The following is a 20060-nucleotide window of genomic DNA, read 5'->3' as shown; positions in this document are numbered from 1 at the left end:
GATGGGTGGCCGGGCAGAGGCGCTGCTCACTTCCCAGACGATGGGTGGCCGGGCAGAGGCGCTCCTCATCTCCCAGATGGGGCGGCCGGGAAGAGGCGCTCCTCACTTCTTCCCAGATGGGGCGGCCGGGCAGAGGCGCTCCTCACTTCTTCCCGGACGGGGCGCCCGGGCAGAGGCGCTCCTCATTTCCTCCCGGATGGGGCGGCCGGGCAGAAGCGCTCCTCACTTCTTCCCAGACGGGGCGGCCGGGCAGAGGTGCTCCTCACTTCCTCCCGGACGGGGTGGCCGGGCAGAGGCGCTCCTCACCTCCCAGACGATGGGAGGCCGGGCAGAGGCGCTCCTCACTTCTTCCCGGACGGGGCGGTCGGGCAGAGGCGCGCCTCACTTCTTCCCGGACGGGGCGCCCAGGCAGAGGCGCGCCTCACTTCTTCCCGGACGGGGCGCCCAAGCAGAGGCGCTCCTCACTTCTTCCCGGACGGGGCGGCCGGGCAGAGGCGCTCCTCACTTCTTCCCGGACGGGGCGCCCGGGCAGAGGCGCTCCTCACTTCTTCCCGGACGGGGCGGCCGGGCAGAGGCGCTCCTCACTTCTTCCCGGACGGGGCGGCCGGGCAGAGGCGCTCCTCACCTCCCAGACGATGGGTGGCCGGGCAGAGGCGCTGCTCACTTCCCAGACGATGGGTGGCCGGGCAGAGGCGCTCCTCATCTCCCAGATGGGGCGGCCGGGAAGAGGCGCTCCTCACTTCTTCCCGGATGGGGCGGCCGGGCAGAGGCGCTCCTCACTTCTTCCCGGACGGGGCGCCCGGGCAGAGGCGCTCCTCATTTCCTCCCGGACGGGGCGGCCGGGCAGAAGCGCTCCTCACTTCTTCCCAGACGGGGCGGCCGGGCAGAGGTGCTCCTCACTTCCTCCCGGACGGGGTGGCCGGGCAGAGGCGCTCCTCACCTCCCAGACGATGGGAGGCCGGGCAGAGGCGCTCCTCACTTCTTCCCGGACGGGGCGGTCGGGCAGAGGCGCGCCTCACTTCTTCCCGGACGGGGCGCCCAGGCAGAGGCGCTCCTCACTTCTTCCCAGATGGGGCGGCCGGGCAGAGGCGCTCCTCACTTCTTCCCGGACGGGGCGGCCGGGAAGAGGCGCTCCTCACTTCCTCCCGGACGGGGCGGCCGGGCAGAGGCGCTCCTCACTTCCCAGACGGTGGGTGGCCGGGCAGAGGCGCTCCTCACTTCCCAGACGGTGGGTGGCCGGGCAGAGGCGCTCCTCACTTCCCAGACGGTGGGTGGCCGGGCAGAGGTGCTCCTCACCTCCCAGACGGGGCGGCCGGGCAGAGGCGCTTCCCACCTCCCAGATGGGGCGGCGGCCGGGCAGGGGCTGCAATCCCAGGACCCTGGTAGGCCAAGGTAGGCGGCTGGGGGGCGGGGGCTGCCGCGAGGCCAGACCATGCCACCGCGCTCCAGCCCGGGCAACACCGAGCACTGGGTGAGCGAGACTCCGTCTGCAGTCCCAGTACCTCGGGAGGCTGAGGCAGGCAGAGCACTCGGCGTCAGGAGCTGGCGACCAGCGTGGCCAAGATGGCGAACGCGTGCCTGCAGCGAAAAGGCAGGCGGTGGCGCGTGCCGGCAGTCCCAGGCAGTCCGCGGCGTGGGCAGCAGCAAGCCGAGTAGATTGCAGTCTGGGCCAGAGAGGGAAAAGAAGAAAGAAAGAAAGGAAGGAAGGAAGGAAGGAAGGAAGGAAGGAAGGCAGGCCGAACTCATCATTTTTTATGGCTGCATAGTATTCCATGGTGTATATGTGCCACATTTTCTTAATCCAGTCTATCGTTGTTGGACATTTGGGTTGGTTCCAACTCTTTGCTATTGTGAATAGTGCCGCAATAAACATACGTGTGCATGTGTCTTTATAGCAGCATGATTTATAGTCCTTTGGGTATATACCCAGTAATGGGATGGCTGGGTCAAATGGTATTTCTAGTTCTAGATCCCTGAGGAATCGCCACACTGACTTCCACAATGGTTGAACTAGTTTACAGTCCCACCAACAGTGTAAAAGTGTTCCTATTTCTCCACATCCTCTCCAGCACCTGTTGTTTCCTGATTTTTTAATGATGGCCATTCTAACTGGTGTGAGATGGTATCTCACTGTGGTTTTGATTTGCATTTCTCTGATGGCCAGTGATGAGGAGCATTTCTTCATGTGTTTTTTGGCTGCATAAGTGTCTTCTTTTGAGAAGTGTCTGTTCATGTCCTCTGCCCACTTTTTGATGGGGTTGTTTGTTTTTTTCTTGTAAATTTGTTTGAGTTCATTGTAGATTCTGGATATTAGCCCTTTGTCAGATGAGTAGGTTGCAAAAATTTTCTCCCATTGTGTAGGTTGCCTGTTCACTCTGATGATAGTTTCTTTTGCTCTGCAGAAGCTCTTTAGTTTAATGAGATCCTATTTGTCGATTTTGGCTTTTGTTGCCATTGCTTTTGGTGTTTTAGACATGAAGTCCTTGCCCACGCCTATGTCCTGAATGGTATTGCCTAGGTTTTCTTGTAGGATTTTAATGGTTTTAGGTCTAACATATAAGTCTTTAATCCATCTTGAATTAATTTTTGTATAAGGTGTAAGGAAGGGATCCAGTTGCAGCTTTCTACATATGGCTAGCCAGTTTTCCCAGCACCATTTATTAAATAGGGAATCCTTTCCCCATTTCTTGTTTTTGTCAGGTTTGTCAAAGATCAGATAGTTGTAGCTATGCGGCATCATTTCTGAGGGCTCTGTTCTGTTCCATTGATCTATGTCTCTGTTGTGGTACCAGTACCATGCTGTTTTGGTTACTGTAGCCTTGTAGTATAGTTTAAAGTCAGGTAGCGTGATGCCTCCAGCTTTGTTCTTTTTGACTTGGCGATGCGGGCTCTTTTTTGGTTCCATATGAACTTTAAAGTAGTTTTTTCCAATTCTGTGAAGAAAGTCATTGGTAGCTTGATGGGGATGGCATTGAATCTATAAATTACCTTGGGCAGTATGGCCATTTTCACGATATTGATTCTTCCAACCCATGAGCATGGAATGTTCTTCCATTTGTTTGTATCCTCTTTTATTTCATTGAGCAGTGGTTTGTAGTTCTCCTTGAAGAGGTCCTTCACATCCCTTGTAAGTTGGATTCCTAGGTATTTTATTCTCTTTGAAGCAATTGTGAATGGGAGTTCACTCATGATTTGGCTCTCTGTTTGTCTGTTATTGGTGTACAAGAATGCTTGTGATTTTTGTACATTAATTTTGTATCCTGAGACTTTGCTGAAGTTGCTAATCAGCTTAAGGAGATTTTGGGCTGAGACAATGGGGTTTTCTAGATATACAATCATGTCATCTGCAAACAGGGACAATTTGACTTCCTCTTTTCCTAATTGAATACCCTTTATTTCCTTCTCCTGCCTGATTGCTCTGGCCAGAACTTCCAGCACTATGTTGAATAGGAGCGGTGAGAGAGGGCATCCCTGTCTTGTGCCAGTTTTCAGAGGGAATGCTTCCAGTTTTTGCCCATTCAGTATGATATTGGCTGTGGGTTTGTTGTAGATAGCTCTTATTATTTTGAGATACGTCCCATCAATACCTAATTTATTGAGAGTTTTTAGCATGAAGGGTTGTTGAATTTTGTCAAAGGCCTTTTCTGCATCTATTGAGATAATCATGTGGTTTTTGTCTTTGGTTCTGTTTATATGCTGGATTACATTTATTGATTTGCGTATGTTGAACCAGCCTTGCATCCCAGGGATGAAGCCCACTTGATCATGGTGGATAAGCTTTTTGATGTGCTGCTGGATTCCGTTTGCCAGTATTTTATTGAGGATTTTTGCATCAATGTTCATCAAGGATATTGGTCTGAAATTCTCTTTTTTGGTTATGTCTCTGCCAGGTTTTGGTATCAGGACGATGCTGGCTTCGTAAAATGTGTTAGGGAGGATTCCCTCTTTTTCTATCGATTGGAATAGTTTCAGAAGGAATGGTACCAGTTCCTCCTTGTACCTCTGGTAGAATTCAGCTGTGAATCCATCAGGTCCTGGACTCTTTTTGGTTGGTAAGCTATTGATTATTGCCACAATTTCAGAACCTGTTATTGGTCTATTCAGAGATTCAACTTCTTCCTGGTTTAGTCTTGGGAGGGTGTATTTGTCGAGGAATTTATCCATTTCTTCTAGATTTTCTAGTTTATTTGCATAGAGGTGTTTGTAGTATTCTCTGATGGTAGATTGTATTTCTGTGGGATCGGTGGTGATATCCCCTTTTTCGTTTTTTATTGCATCTATTTGATTCTTCTCTCTTTTCTTCTTTATTAGTCTTGCTAGCGGTCCATCAATTTTGTTGATCTTTTCAAAAAACCAGCTCCTGGATTCATTAATTTTTTGAAGGGTTTTTTGTGTCTCTATTTCCTTCAGTTCTGCTCTGATTTTAGTTATTTCTAGCCTTCTGCTAGGTTTTGAATGTGTTTGCTCTTGCTTTTCTAGTTCTTTTAATTGTGATGTTAGGGTGTCAATTTTGGATCTTTCCTGCTTTCCCTTGTGGGCATTTAGTGCTATAAATTTCCCTCTACACACTGCTTTGAACGTGTCCCAGAGATTCTGGTATGTTGTGCCTTTGTTCTCGTTGGTTTCAAAGAACATCTTTATTTCTGCCTTCATTTCATTATGTACCCAATAGTCATTCAGGAGCAGGTTGTTCAGTTTCCATGTAGTTGAGTGGTTTTGACTGAGTTTCTTAATCCTGAGTTCTAGTTTGATTGCACTGTGGTCTGAGAGACAGTTTGTTATAATCTCTTTTACATTTGCTGAGAAGAGCTTTACTTCCAACTATGTGGTCAATTTTGGAATAGGTGTGGTGTGGTGCTGAAAAAAATGTATATTCTGTTGATTTGGGGTGGAGAGTTCTGTAGATGTCTATTAGGTCCACTTTATGTAGAGCTGAGTTCAATTCCTGGATATCCTTGTTAACTTTCTGTCTCGTTGATCTGTCTAATGCTGACAGTGGGGTGTTAAAATCTCCCATTATTATTGTGTGGGAGTTTAAGTCCCTTTGTAGGTCACTCAGGACTTGCTTTATCAATCTGGGTGCTCCTGTGTTGGGTGCATATATATTTAGGATAGTTAGCTCTTCTTGTTGAATTGATCCCTTTACCATTATGTAATGGCCTTCTTTGTCTCTTTTGATCTTTGTTGGTTTAAAGTCTATTTTATCAGAGACTAGGATTGCAACCCCTGCCTTTTTTTGTTTTCCAGTTGCTTGATAGATCTTCCTCCATCCCTTTATTTTGAGTCTATGTGTGTCTCTGCACGTGAGATGGGTTTCCTGAATACAGCACACTGATGGGTCCTGACTCCTTATCCAGTTTGCCAGTCTGTGTCTTTTGATTGGAGCATTTAGCCCATTGACATTTAACGTGAATATTGTTATGTGTGAATCTGATCCTGTCATTATGATGTTAGTTGGTTATTTTGCTCGTTAGTTGCTATAGTTTCTTCCTAGCCTCGATGGTCTTTACAATTTGGCATGTTTTTGCAGGGGCTGGTACCGGTTGTTCCTTTCCATGTTTAGTGCTTCCTTCAGGAGCTCTTTTAGGGCAGGCCTGGTGGTGACAAAATCACTCAGCGTTTGCTTGTCTGTAAAGTATTTTATTTCTCCTTCACTTATGAAGCTTAGTTTGGCGGGATAGGAAATTCTGGGTTGAAAATTCTTTTCTTTAAGAATGTTGAATATCGGCCCCCACTCTCTTCTGGCTTGTAGAGTTTCTGCTGAGAGATCAGCTGTTAGTCTGATGGGCTTCCCTTTGTGGGTAACCCGACCTTTCTCTCTGGCTGCCCTTAACATTTTTTCCTTCATTTCAACTTTGGTGAATCTGACAATTATGTGTCTTGGAGTTGCCCTTCTCGAGAAGTATCTTTGTGGCGTTCTCTGTATTTCCTGAATCTGAATGCTGGCCTGCCTTGCTAGATTGGGGAAGTTCTCCTGGATAATATCTTGCAGAGTGTTTTCCAACTTGGTTCCATTCTCCCCATCATTTTCAGGTACACCAATCAGACGTAGGTTTGGTCTTTTCACATAGTCCCAAATTTCTTGGAGGCTTTGTTCATTTCTTTTTATTCTTTTTTCTCTAAACTTCCCTTCTCTCTTCATTTCATTCATTTCATCTTCTATCAGCGATACCCTTTCTTCCAGTTGATCGCATCTGCTACTGAGGCTTCTGCATTCTTTGCGTAGTTCTCGAAACTTGGCTTTCAGCTCCATCATCTCCTTTAAGCCCTTCTCTCCATTGGTTATTCTAGTTATCCATTCTTCTAATTTTTTTTCAAAGTTTTTAACTTCTTTGCTATTGTTTTGAATTTCCTCTCGTAGCTCAGAGTAGTTTGATCGTCTGAAGCCTTCTTCTCTCAACTCATCAAAGTCATCCTCCATCCAGCTTTGTTCCATTGCTGGTGAGGAACTGCGTTCCTTTGGAGGAGGAGAGGTGTTCTGTTTTTTAGAGTTTCCAGTTTTTTTGGTCTGTTTTTTCCCCATCTTTGTGGTTTTGTCTACTTTTTGTCTTCGATGATGGTGATGTACAGATGGGTTTTTGGTGTGGATGTCCTTTCTGTTTGTTAATTTTCCTTCTACCAGACAAGACCCTCAGCTGCAGGTCTGTTGGAGTTTACTAGAGGTCCACTCCAGACCCTGTTTGGCTCGGTGTCAGCACCGGTGGCTGCAGAACAGCAGATTTTCGTGAGACCACAAATTCAGCTGTCTGATAGTTCCTCTGAAAGTTTTGTCTCAGAGGAGTACCCGGTTGAATGAGGTGTCAGTCTGTCCCTACTGGGGGGGTGCCTCCCAGTTAGGCTGCTCAGGGGTGAGGGACCCACTTTAGGAGGCAGTCTGTCCGTTCTCAGATCTCCAGCTGCGTGCTGGGAGAACCACTACTCTCTTCAAAGCTGTCAGTCAGACAGGGACATTTAAGGCTGTGGAGGTTCTCGCTGAGTTTTTGGTTGTCTGTGCCCTGCCCCCAGAGGTGGAGCCTACAGAGGCAGGCAGGCCTCCTTGAGCTGTGGTGGGCTCCACCCAGTTCGAGCTTCCTGGCTGCTTTGTTTACCTAAGCAAGCCTGGGCAATGGCGGGCACCCCTCCCCCAGCCTCGTTGCCGCCTTGCAGCGTGACCTCAGACTGCTGTGCTAGCAATCAGCAAGACTCTGTGGGCATAGGACCCTCCGAGCCAGGTGCGGGACACAATCTCCTAGTGTGCCGTTTTCCAGGCCCGTTGGAAAAGCGCAGTATTAGGATGGGACTGACCCGATATTCCAGGTGCCGTCTGTTTCCCCTTTCTTTGACTAGGAAAGGGAACTCCCTGACCCCTTGCGCTTCCCGAGTGAGGCAATGCCTCGCCCTGCTTCGGCTCGCGCACAGTGCGCTTCACCGACTGTCCTGAACCCACTGTTAGGCACTCCCTAGTGAGATGAAACCGGTACCTCAAGCAGAAATGCAGAAATCACCCGTCTTCTGTGTCGCTGGGGCTGGGAGCTGGAGACCGGAGCTGTTCCTATTCGGCCATCTTGGCTCCACCCCCTGTCCACCAATCGAGTTAATTCTTTGTTGGTATCATACTTTTGAAGTTAAGGAGAGAAAAATATGGAGTAAGGAGAAAAAATTACTTGCAGAAAATGTAAATGATTTTTGTTTCTGATTTATAAACATCTATGTTGATAAATGCTGGAGAATATATAATGGAGCGTTTATACTAATATTAAGTGGAGACATTTGTTAAATTAAGAATATTTACATATTTATCCAATAACAATAAAATTAATTATAATTTATAATTATGAGCTACAAAACTCATTGGAGATGTTGAGAATTCAGAGTAAAGTTAAAATAACTGAGAGATTACTAGATACCTTCTTTTGATAATGAAGTGATTCTTAAGTAGTTTTGAAGAAAATTAAGGCTATGGATGCACATAGAATATAGAGATTTTTCCAGATAGGTAGTTGTGTTAAATTTTTGAGAGATGAAACAGGCAAGTAATGTATGGATGCCTACCTTGTTCATTAGATTAATTTGAGAAGAAAGCCTCTATCTGGAGAACTAATAAAAATACTGGTGCTGGGCACAGTGGCACATATCTTTAATCCCAGGACTTTGGGACACTGAGGAAGGAGAATCACTTGATCCCATACATTTGAGACCAGCCTGAGCAACATAAGGAGACCCCCATCTCCATAAAAAATATACCAAAGAAAGTTTTTCTTAAATCACCCTGGCATGGTGACACACGCCTGTGGTCCCAACTAATAGGCTGAGATGGGAGGGTTGCTTGGGCCTGGGAGGTCAAGGCTGCAGTGAGCCATTGTTGTCTCACTGTACTCCAGCCTGAGCGACAAAGTGAGACCTTGTCTCAAAAACATACACCCATAGATACATACATGAATAAGATTGGGAGGGAGTTAGCATGAGAGGAATTTATTGAATGGATTTTTTAAAATTTTTCTTAATTTTTAAAACAGAGACGAGATCTCACTGTGTTGCCAGGGCTGAACTCTAACTCCTGTGCTCAAGCAATCTTTCCCTCAGCCTCCTAAAGTGCTGGGATTTCAGGCATGAACCACGACACCTGGGCTTCTTTTTTTTTTTTTAAGTTGGTTTTAGTACAGTTTATTTGGCAACATAATTACTACTGAAAAAGGGGAAAATGTATTATGAGTAATGGGTAGGTTTTTTATTTTGGAAATGTAACATCTTTTCTAATTTTTTTTCTCTTTCAATCGCAGCTTATTGCAGAGGAATTTTGTCTAAAAACATTTTCAAAGTTTGGATCACAGCCTATACCAGGTAAATGAAATCTGATACGAAGCCTTTCATCTGTTTGCGGTAATCAAACCTAATTAAACTGGAAATATATGTAGATATAGTAAGTTGGGATAATTCTAGGATAAATTTAATCCAGAGGAAATGCACCTTAGAATTATTAATGATTTATGGCAATATACAGTTTCTTATAAATTAATAACATTCTCATTTATTGTCAATTTTATTTAAATGAAATCTGGCCTGAAATCTTATGTCTTTATCAAATGCCTAGCTGGTATTTTGAGAACGTTGTTATAGAATTATAAAATGTCCAATTTTGGTGTAAATCTTTATATAAAATATTATCTTTTTTTTTTTTTTTTTGAGATGAAGTTTCGCTCTTGCCCAGGCTGGAGCGCAGTGGCGCAAACTCGGCTCACTGCAACCTCCGTTTCCTGGGTTCAAGCGATTCTCTTGCCTCAGCCTCCGAGTAGCTGGGATTACAGGTATCCACCACCAAGCCCAGCTAATTTTTTGTATTTTTAGTAGAGAAGGGCTTTCACCATGTTGGCCAGACTGGTCTCAAACTCCTGACCTCAGGTGATCCACCCGCCTTGGCCTCCCGAAGAGCTGGGATTATAGGCGTGAGCCACCGCACCCAGTCATAAAATATTTTCTTTGAGAAATATTTCATATTCTGAATTTTTTTAAGTAAGTGAATGTGAAGTCAAGCACTTTATTAAAGATAGGTTTTCTTTTAAACAATGTGACCAGTGGTATTAGAATCATTGTAAGATTGTGGATATGGTTATATACTATGTGTATGTATTTAGATGTATCTATGTGAGAGGGAAATTATTTTTTTCCTGAATAGAATGATTTCAGAATGGATTTCTAAAATCAATGGAAGTTATTTAATACGTGAAGGGTATATTGTTTTTCAAACCTAATTACTTGTACTACTCCATTTTGAGTTTGGATAAGTTAATAAAAATATATATCATAAAAATGAGCCCATTTAGCTAGAAGTGGTATGACTGTGTGTTCTCAGGAAGGCAAGCTGCGTTTAGCCCTTCTTTTTTTTTTTTTTTTTTTTTTTTTGAGCTGGAGTCTTGCTCTGTCGCCAGGCTGGAACGCAGTGGTGCGATCTCAGCTTACTGCAACCTCTGCCTCCCGGGTTCAAGGGATTCCCCTGCCTCAGCCTCCCAAGTAGCTGGGAATACAGGTGCCCGCCACCATGCCCAGCTAATTTTTTGTATTTTAGTAGAGACGGGGTTTCACCCTGTTGGCCAGGATGGTCTCAATCTCCTGACCTGGTGATCCGCCTGCCTTGGCCTCCCAAAGTGCTGGGATTACAGGCGTGAGCCACCAGCTGCATTTAGCCCTTCTTAAAGACCCTTAGACATCCTCTCATTGCAGAGACCACCAATCCCTGAGAAGTCAACTCATTTAAACAGAATTTACTGGAGACCAAGAATCGGCATGATTTCTCTGGGCAGTGGGCAGTCAAGCTTCGTAGAAGTCATATCTTAATCAAAAGTCTCTTTGTCACAAAAGCTGGAAATACCCAGTGTCAGCACGTTCTTTCCACCTGGATAAACCCATATAGGAATTAGAAAGTAATTTGTCGTAAGAGCATTTGGTTGAATGAAATGCTTAAGAGGAGTAGTGTTACTGATAAATACTTTGTGGCCTCCAGTCCCCTATGTTAAACTTCATGCCGTAGGTAGCCTTGTCAATGATCCTGAAAAATAATCTAAAATCAGATAAGTAATTCTTCCTTTTCTCTGGAAAGTAGATGGGACTATTCATATCTGTTTCTTAGAAATCTTTATTTTTTATGCTTTTGCGCCTCTAGCCCCTTTTCTGGCATATGCTGTATTTCTTTGATTCTATTAACACGTTTAGCCAGGTTGCAGTATTATGACTGTGTGTGTATATGCGTATGTGTATGTTCTAATTTGATTGTACAGTTGAACTCTCAAAGGGAAATCTTGTTTTTCTCATGCTTCCTGGTTTCTGGGTCAAGATGCAGTTGGACTATGTGTTTGGAAAACCTTACCCTATCACATCGTATATCCCATATTGTCAACAAAAATTACTTCTGAATCTCTAAAATGCCGACTTAATGGCTTATATTGTTTTTATTTTTAAAAAAGTTTTACTAAATTATATGAAAAATAGATATTTATTATAAAAATGTTTTAAAAAAATGAAAATTACTCCAATTTTAACACACACTGTTATATTTGATATATTTTTCTGTGATGATATATGCATAATAACTACAAATTTAGAATACGTTGTTAGAAGTTTTGTTTCTTTTAATTTGTACTATTATATGATGGACATTTTCTATTACAATTACATTTTTTTGAAGAACTGAGTTTAGTCGTAGGATTTCATTTTGAACTACCAGTTAAACTTTTTTCTCCTTTCCCTTCCTAAAAAGGAAGAACACTTCTGGAAGAGATTGATTTAAATTGATTTAGCACAATATAAAATCCTGAGCTAGAGAGCAGTCTGGAAGTGGAAGAAAGCAAGCTGCTGCTCAGGCTTTAGGGGAGTTTCAGCAGAGGGGTATCTTGGCAGATATTAAAAATAAGAGAGGGAAAGAGGGTTTCAATAAGGGTTTATGTAGACTCTGACTTCTTTTAATATCTTCCAGAGATGTGAATAAATAGTAGAATTTTCTTTTTATTAGGGTGTTTTTCTTGAACTTATCCCTTCTAAGACTGAACCTCATCTAGGCTTCAATAAGGGTTAAATACATAATACTGCAGGGTTTATTCTTGTGCATGGAGTTTCTCTGATTATTTCTTTAATATCAATTCATAAATAATATTCCTAATATAGATTGCTCTCCAGAAAGTGTAACCAATTTATATTTCTGCCAGCAGTCTATAAGGTACCCATTTTGGGGAACCTTTAGTGATAATGATTGTTTTAAGATATTTCTTTTTTGACAGGTCTGTAGGTGTAGATACCATTCAGACATTATATGAAGCAAAAAAGTTGCTTATATTGATGTAATTAATGCTTAACAGTGGCTCTTGATTATCTTCTGATTTTGAAAGTAGTTTCTAAAATGTGAATTTTTAAAAAATTATTTTTAATAGCTCTGTTGATACATAACTCACATACCATACAGTTTATACATTTGGTGTCTACAATTAAATTTTTTTTAGTATATTCACGATTAAATTATTTTTAGTATATTCACCGATACATGCAACCATTACCCACAGTCAATTTTAGGGATTTTTTTTTATATTAAAAACTTCAGGATGTTAGAGGAATTTGGCTTTTAGCTTCTGTCAAAAAATGACTTTAGGGTAAAATAGTTAAGGCATTAGTAAATACTAAGGGATGAATTAAGATATTTGATAGAAAGTTTCAAATACTATCAATGATTATGAAAATTAAACAGTGCTATCTTGAAGAATTCTGAAAGTAAAGAGTTGATGCAAAGAACTGCAGACAAAATTCTTTGTATCTTTTCATCTAGCTAAAAGACCAGCTTCAGGACAAAACTCAATTTCTGTTATGCCTGCTCAGAAAATTACAAAGCCTGCCGCCAAATATGGAATACCTTTAACATATAAGAAATATGGAGATAAAAAATTACATGAAAAGAAACCACTGCAAAAACATAAACAGGTATGATCATGTTACATACCATGTGTTAATAACAAATACAATTCAACCTTATTTCATTGCAGCTCAATTCAGTTACCTTGATATTATAGGATTGCTTTTATTAAGTTACCAAGGAATGTCCTCCTTCTGTGTTTTACCAATCCTCTAAAACTGAGAAGCCTTACAGGAGTCATAAAAAGTCATTAAGTAAATATACTAAGTAATTAGTGCAATAAAAAGCGAGTGACATTATACATAAAATAACTTTTGAACAACTTAAGCAGAGCCATTTGTTTTTGTGCATAAATGAAATAAATACCTATGACATTCTGGATAAAAATCTGGAAATATTTGGTATTTGAGAATTCACAATCAGATAAACAGAATCATAGAGCTGGAAGGAATGTGATCATGTAATCTACTCTATCATATTTCAGATGAAAAATGAAGGCCTGTAGAATTTAAGCGACATGCCCAAGAACACAGTGATAGTTGCAGGAATTTGACATTTTCTTTATGTCAATAGCTGCATGCTTTGGTATATGGAGCTTGTTTCACTTTGGATTACATACACATACATATACATATACACAGCCTTAGATATGTATGTATACACACTGCTGTAAGATAAACTTTTTATAGTAGGAATGATCAGTCACTTTGTTTAAAATCTATCATAGGTCAGGTGTGGTGGTTCATGCCTGTAATCCCAGCACTTTGGGAGGCCAAGGTGGGTGGATCACCTGAGGTCAGGAGTTCCAGACCAGCCTGGCCAACATAGTGAAACCCTGTCTCTACTAAAAATATAAAAATTAGCTGGGTGTTGTGGCGCACACCTGTAGTCCCAGCTACTCAGGAGGCTGAGGCAGGAGGATCACTTGAACCCGGGAGGCGGAGGTTGCAGTGAGCCAAAGAGTGTGCCACTGCACTCCAGCCTGGGTGACCATGAGATTCTGTTTCAAAAAAAAAAAAACAAACAAAAATGAAATTTAGAAAAATTATAATAATAAAATGAGAGATCGTAAATTTTTTTTTTTAAAGCATACAGTAATAGCAGATACAGGAAGCAACTGCTATTCCTAGTGCTCAGGCAGAGTACTCAAAGAAGACACAAATTTTTAAAGAAACCCTAACCCCATCCTGAAGGCTGAGATTCCGACCTTACTGGGTAGGGTATGGCAGTAGCTCACTCGATGGCACCACAGTCTGGGACTGGCAGAGAGGAAAGTGTCCACTGCGGAGCTGACGAAACTCCCTGTGAAACTTCCTGGAGTGTCAGTAGAATGTACTGGGAAGCCACCTGAGGAGCCATTGAACTCACTGGGAAGCCTGCTGGGGTGCCAGTGGAACTTGTCTGGTTCTGCTCTAGCTGGGATGCTGGCTGAGGCGTCAGCAGAACTCTGTGGGAAGTTGTTCTTGCAGGTGCTGCTGAAACTCACAGGGAAGCTCGTAGGGGCACTGGCCAAACACTCCTGGAAGGTGCCTGTAGGGTTGAGTGCTGCTGTTTGTCCCACTTGCTGCAGTAACAAGAAGAAAAGAAACACACTAATCAGGAAGAGAAGCTTCTTCCTTTGCAGTCACCCTCTCACTTTTACTGACAAAGCTTAATATTGTGTTAGCGATCAAAGAAGAAATGTTTACAACGTCCAGCTCTAGCATCACAAGCTGGACAATGAAGAGTAGATTTGGAGCTGAGGGGCAATATGATAACTGGCCTGCTGGTTTTATCTATCTTTAAAAAGGTGTATTCAAACCTGAGTGGGCCAATTCCATCTTATCGTTTTATCTCTCTTTACTTCAGTCACCACAAGAAGCCTAGGACTCCAGCTTTCCCTCACTGCCTAGACTCTCCCATCGCTGTAAGACTCTGGTCATACCCTGATCTGCCCCCACCCCCTGCATAGTTTTCTGTAGGTTGGTGCAAAAGTAATTGGGGTTTTTGTCATTGAAAGCAAAACCGCAATTAGTTTTGCACCAACCTATAATCTATTCCAGGAAACTCTCTTGTAGTACATTCTTGGCAAAATCCACTGTATTTTAAACTTCTAAAGATGTCTTCACCTTTTTTGCTTGAAAGCCTGGTTTGTCCCTGAACACACTGTTCTGCAGCTCTCTTACATGCTGGCTGTTTTCTCTAATCCCTTAATATTACTGGGTCTAGAGGTAGGATGAAGGAAATGTTTCCCTTGCTTCTCATTGCCAGACTCTGCCTGCTGCCTAACCCTGCCATTCTCCTCATCCCTCTACCTTGATGCTTTTGCTACCAGACTGTATCACCTACTGCTCTTCTATGTTAGGATCATCTGTAGACACTTGTCTTTTTTTTTTGGGGGGGACGGAGTCTCTCTTGCCCAGGCTGGAGTGCAGTGGTGCAGTCTCAGCTCACTGCAAGCTCCGCCTCGCAGGTTCACACCAGTCTCCCGCCTCAGCCTCCCGAGTAGCTGGGACTACAGGCACCCACCACCACGCCCAGCTAATTTTGTTTTTGTATTTTTATTAGAGACGGGGTTTCACCGTGTTAGCCAGGATGGTCTCGATCTCCTGACCTTGTGATCTGCCCGTGTTGGCCTCCCAAAGCGCTGGGATTACAGGTTTGAGCCACCACGCCCGGCCAACCCTTGTCTTTTGAAGAGTTTAACACCTGACTCACTGTCACTCCTTCCAACATTGTCATAATTCTTTACAGTTTTAGTATTAAAAAAAGATGATACTTCCTATATAACATGGCCTTTTGTTTTCATTTTCTTTCTCTTTTCTTTTCTTTTTGAGAGAGAGTCTTGCTCTGTTGCCCAGCTAGAGGACAGTAGTGCGGTCATGGCTCACTGCTGCCTCCACTTCCTGAGCTCAAGCAATCCACCCTCCTCAGCTTCCTGAGTAGCTGAACCACAGGCGAGTGCCACTACACCCAGCTAATTTTTTATTTTTTGTAGCAGTGGGGTTGCGCTATGTTACCCAGGCTTGTCTCAAACTCCTAGGCTCGAGCAGTGCTCTTGCTTTGGCCTCCCAAAGTGCTGGGATTACAGGCATGAGCCACCGCGCCTGGCTTATTTACTTGATCATTCTCTTTCAAATATCTTGTCTCCCACTTAAAACTCTCACCTATTGCCATGCCATTAAAATTTTTATTATCAATAATAACAACTGTTCCTTAGCCTCATTTATAATCATCCCGTTCCCTGATCACCACTTTCTGTGTTTCTGGCTTAGGAGTCTGCCTCCAAAAGATCTGTCCCATTTGGATCCATGAATCCTAATAGCTTCCTTTATTCCTCCCTCTTTGTTTCTATTTTCCTTACCTGGCTTAAATTCCATATTCATTTATAATAATTTCCAAAAGCTCAGCTCTCTTGCCTTCTCTTCCATTATTACCAATAACCGAAAAACTTAACTTTGTAAATCCAACTCTCCACTTCCTTTGTGCCTGAACCTGGTCAGTGGAATATGGCTGGAGAAAGCATATGACTATTGTAACTAGTCTGACTTTCAATATGTAACCAACAATGTCAAATTAGCACCTTCTGGTCACCCTATTATATTTCCTCAGGGTATTTACTCTTCTACTTCCTAGGTAATTATTTTTTACCTTCTCTTTGCTGTTCACAAGGACCAATATTTTCTTCCTACTTCACTGAGAAAATAGAATCAATTGGAAGAAAACTTTCCCACAATTACTTCTGCTAGTCAGTCTTACCTGTTGGCAAATATTTTGCCTTTCTTCCTTTTACTTTGGATGACCTGTTTCTGTTCCCAGCTAGGGTCAACTCAACCATTTGCATACTGTGATTCTTTTTTGCCTGCTAAAGGACTTTGCACTCTCTCCTGCATCATTATACTTTTTTCTCTCTGCTGAATCATTCACGTTAGCAAACAAATATCCTACATCTTAAGTCTTTTTAAAAAGGAACTTTCCCTTAAGTCCTTCCAACTACCTCTATATTTCTGGTCCCTTTAACAATAAAGCTCTCCCAAAAGATTGTCTATACTGTCTCCAGTTCATTTCATTTTGAACCCACTTCACTCATGGCTTTCGTTGTCACAGCTGTTATGAAACAGCTGTTGTGAAATGGCTCCTGACATCTATATTATTAAATCCATGGGTCACTTTTCTTCTTCCTTGACCTCAGTTTTTGACTCACTTGATTGCCTCCTCCTTCTTGAAATATTTTCTTCATTTGAGTCTCTGGTATTACATTCTTCTGGTTTTCTTCCTACCTCATTGACTGCTGCTTCTCAGCCTCCTTTGCAAGTTCCTCCTCACCTCTAGGGCTTTTAAGTGCTGAGGTGCTCAAGGTCTGAGGCCTCAGATATCTTCTCTTTTGTATCCATATGAACTTTCTAGTGGATAACATCTATAAGCTGACTCTCAAATTTGTATCTCCACCTTGGACCCCTTTCCTGAACTTGAGACTGATACCTGTCTTAACATCTCCAGTTGTGTTTCTAATAGACATCTCAAAATTAACATATATAAAAATGAACTCCTGATTTCATTCTCTCCAAATTGATCTTACTTATTTCAGTAAATGGGAACTCTGCCCTTCCATTTGTTCTCATCTTCCATATTGGAGTCATTATTGACTGCTCTTTCTATGTTGTATCCTGTCAATCGTGACTTCAAAATATATTCATGGTCTGACTACTTCTCATTATTTTTACCGCCGTATTAGTCCTAGCCACCCTCACTTTCCACCAGGGTTATAATATTAATCTCCTAATTAGTCTAACTGCTTTCAGACTTACCCTCTTAGTCTGTTCTCATGTGAGCAGCCCAAATGTTCCTTTTATGATGGAAGTCAGATCGTTACACTCTCCTGCTTGAAACTTTTCAGTGGCTTTTCATCCCACTCAGTAAAAGCCACAGTTGGCCGGGCCCGGTGGCTCATGCCTGTAATCCCAGCACTTTGGGAGGCGGGTCTCCTGACCTTGATCTCACAAGGTCAAGAGATTGAGACCATCGTGGCCAACATGGTGAAACTCCTTCTCTACTAAAAATACAAAAAAAAATTAGCTGGGCATGGTGATGTGCGCCTGTGATCCCAGCTGCTCAGGAGGCTGAGGCAGGAGAATTGCTTGAACCCGGGAGGCAGAGGTTGCAGTGAGCCGAGATTGCACCACTGCCCTCCAGCCTGGCGACAGAGTGAGACTTGGTCTCGGAAAAAAAAAAAAAAGCCAGTCTTTACAACTGCCTACGAAGCCCCCGACAGCCTCATTACCTTTCCAAGCCTCATTTGCTACTCTTCCCTTGCTAGGCCCAGTACAGCCTTGCCAAACCTGTTACCCTTAAACCTGCCAAGTACTTACCTGCAAAAATGAGTTTGTACTTGCTGCTGTCTTTTCTTTGAGGTCTGTGCTCAAAACTTGCTTTATGAATAGAGCCTTTCTTGATCACACTATATCAAGTAAAAACCATCCCTCTGCACCATCCCCATATTTCTAGTCTACTTTGTTCTGTTTTTCTCCACAATGTTATCCCTTTCTAATCTATTTTCAATTAGTTTATTACCGGTTTCCTCCATTTCAATGCAGAAATTCATGAGGGTAGGGATTTTTGTTGTTGTTGTCCACTAGTTCCTGGCAAATAGTTCCTGGCCTCAAGTGATCCACCCACCTTGGCCTCCCAAACTTCTGGGATTACAGGTGTGAGCCACCACAACCAGGCTAAGCTTTTATTCTTAATGATTAAAAGTAACTACTGAGGTGATGGATATCCCAGTTACTCTTATTTGATCATTACACATTGTATGCATGTGTCAGAATATCACATCTATCCGATAAATATGTACAATTATTATGTATCCACTTTTAAAAATAAAATTTAATGTAAAAAACCTACTTCAGGTTGAGGTAATGAACAAGAAGCTCTAGAACATTTGAAATTGATTCTGTACATACATATCTAATTCTTGAAATAGAGACTTGATTTCTATTAAAGTTATTTGGTTCTTTGAAGTAATTTGAGTAGTATAACTTTGTAATTTTTTTCTGTGAAGTATGTATTTTAATAAACTTGCTATAATTTTTAGTGTGCTTTTTAGAGTTTTATATAATAAAAGAATAAATCATATCCCCAGTATTTACATACTGCATTTAATGTTACTTAATTTTGTTGTGGGCCTTCCTATTTGTTTTTTGGGTTTTTTTTTTTTTTTTGAGATGGAGTTTTGCTCTTGTCCCCCAGGCTGGAGTGCAATGGCATGATCTTGGCTCACTGCAACCTCCGCCTCCCAGATACAGGCAATTCTTCTGCCTCAGCCTCCGGAGTAGCTGGGATTACGGGCATGTGCCACCATGCCAGGCTAATTTTTTTGTATTTTTAGTAGAGATGAGGTTTCACCATGTTGGCCAGGCTGGCCTCGAACTCCTGACCTCAAGTGATCCACCCGCCTCAGCCTCCCAAAGTGTTAGGATTACAGGCGTGAGCCACCACGTCCTGAGGGCCTTCCTATTTATATTCAAATATATATTGCCTGTATTTTTAATATAGCTCAGAAAGTTTATAGATAATTTTGTGTTCTGGTGTTTTTACTTAGTGTTATATATACTTTTTGTATATTTTTACTTGTGATTATCAGTGGTTGTATTGTATTTCATTGATATGAAATCAGTTAGGTTGATTGGATTCTTATAAATGTCCTGTTTTAAAAAAATGTGCCCTGGATCAAAATTTCTTTGGAAATATGTTTTATGTTTTCGAATGGAGTTCAGTGAAATATGAATTCAAAGTAAATTTATTTCATGGACCATTTTTAAGATGTTTATTTGTTCTAAATGGTTTACAAATGTAATCCATTTTAATGTTTGGAATATATACATATAGAGCTCTCTGTCTTCCCAGGGAATAAAACTACCATTATGGGGGTAGAGAGAGATGGGAAGTTGGGGGTGTTTGTATCTTTATGTCATTATGTCTGTAAGGAATACACTTGAGTGGACTTGTAGAAGCGAGTTGCCTTATCTCTTGGCCGTGTATCAGCCTGACTGAATGGAGAGATGAGAACTGTTGGTGAATCTGGATAAATGATATCATAGAAAGTCCCTAGTGTTTGAGCAGGATTATAGCCAAGTGTATAATCTGTTTCTTCATATGACTGATGGAATTCAAGTAATGTATTGGTTTTCTTAATGTTTTCCTTATATTCAATTAATATTCAGTATATAAAAACAGCATGCTCTGGAATTTTCAGATTTCAGTTGATAATATTCTGAATAATATCTCTGTTATCAAATATTCTGAATCATAGGCAAATGATTCAGATGGTAGTTATAAATGTTTTGAATTTCAGGCAGAGTCATTGCCCTCAAACTTCATCAGGCAGATAAGTATGGTCTGAGCTAGACCATTGAGAACTAAATAATAATCAGCACTTGAAGTGTTATATAGCTTATTTTAAAAACATTTCACTGGCTGAGCACAGTGCCTCATGCCTATAATCCCAGCACTTTGGGAGGCCGAGGCGGTTGGATCACTTGAGGTCAGGAGACCTGCCTAACCAACATGGCAAAACCCCGTCTCTAGTAAAAATACAAAAATTAGCCAGGCATGGTGACATGTGCTTGTAATCCGGCTACTTGCGAGACTGAGGCAGAAGAATCACTTGAACCCGGGTGGTGGAGATTGCAGTGAGCAGAGATCGTGCCATTAT

General features: G+C 42.3%; 1 protein-coding gene across 49 annotated transcripts in view; it reads left to right on the top strand.

Moving 5' to 3' along the window:
* The window catches only part of NEK1 (NIMA related kinase 1), a 225714-nt gene that overhangs the window by 34179 nt on the left and 171475 nt on the right, over positions 1 to 20060 (top strand). For all 49 annotated transcript variants that reach the window (XR_008657298.2, XR_008657299.2, XM_055276379.2 and 46 more), the window contains 2 exons: positions 8760 to 8820; positions 12287 to 12438. Coding sequence is in view for 47 of the 49 variants with exons in the window: in XM_055276379.2 (XP_055132354.1) it covers positions 8760 to 8820; positions 12287 to 12438 (213 nt within the window). In the remaining 2 variants the exon portion in view is untranslated. The remainder of the gene's footprint in view (positions 1 to 8759; positions 8821 to 12286; positions 12439 to 20060) is intronic.

The sequence above is a fragment of the Symphalangus syndactylus genome, chromosome 4, assembly GCF_028878055.3.
Source record: "Symphalangus syndactylus isolate Jambi chromosome 4, NHGRI_mSymSyn1-v2.1_pri, whole genome shotgun sequence".
In the NCBI taxonomy this organism is placed as follows: domain Eukaryota; kingdom Metazoa; phylum Chordata; class Mammalia; order Primates; family Hylobatidae; genus Symphalangus; species Symphalangus syndactylus.
This window is presented reverse-complemented; position numbering and strand designations above follow the sequence as displayed.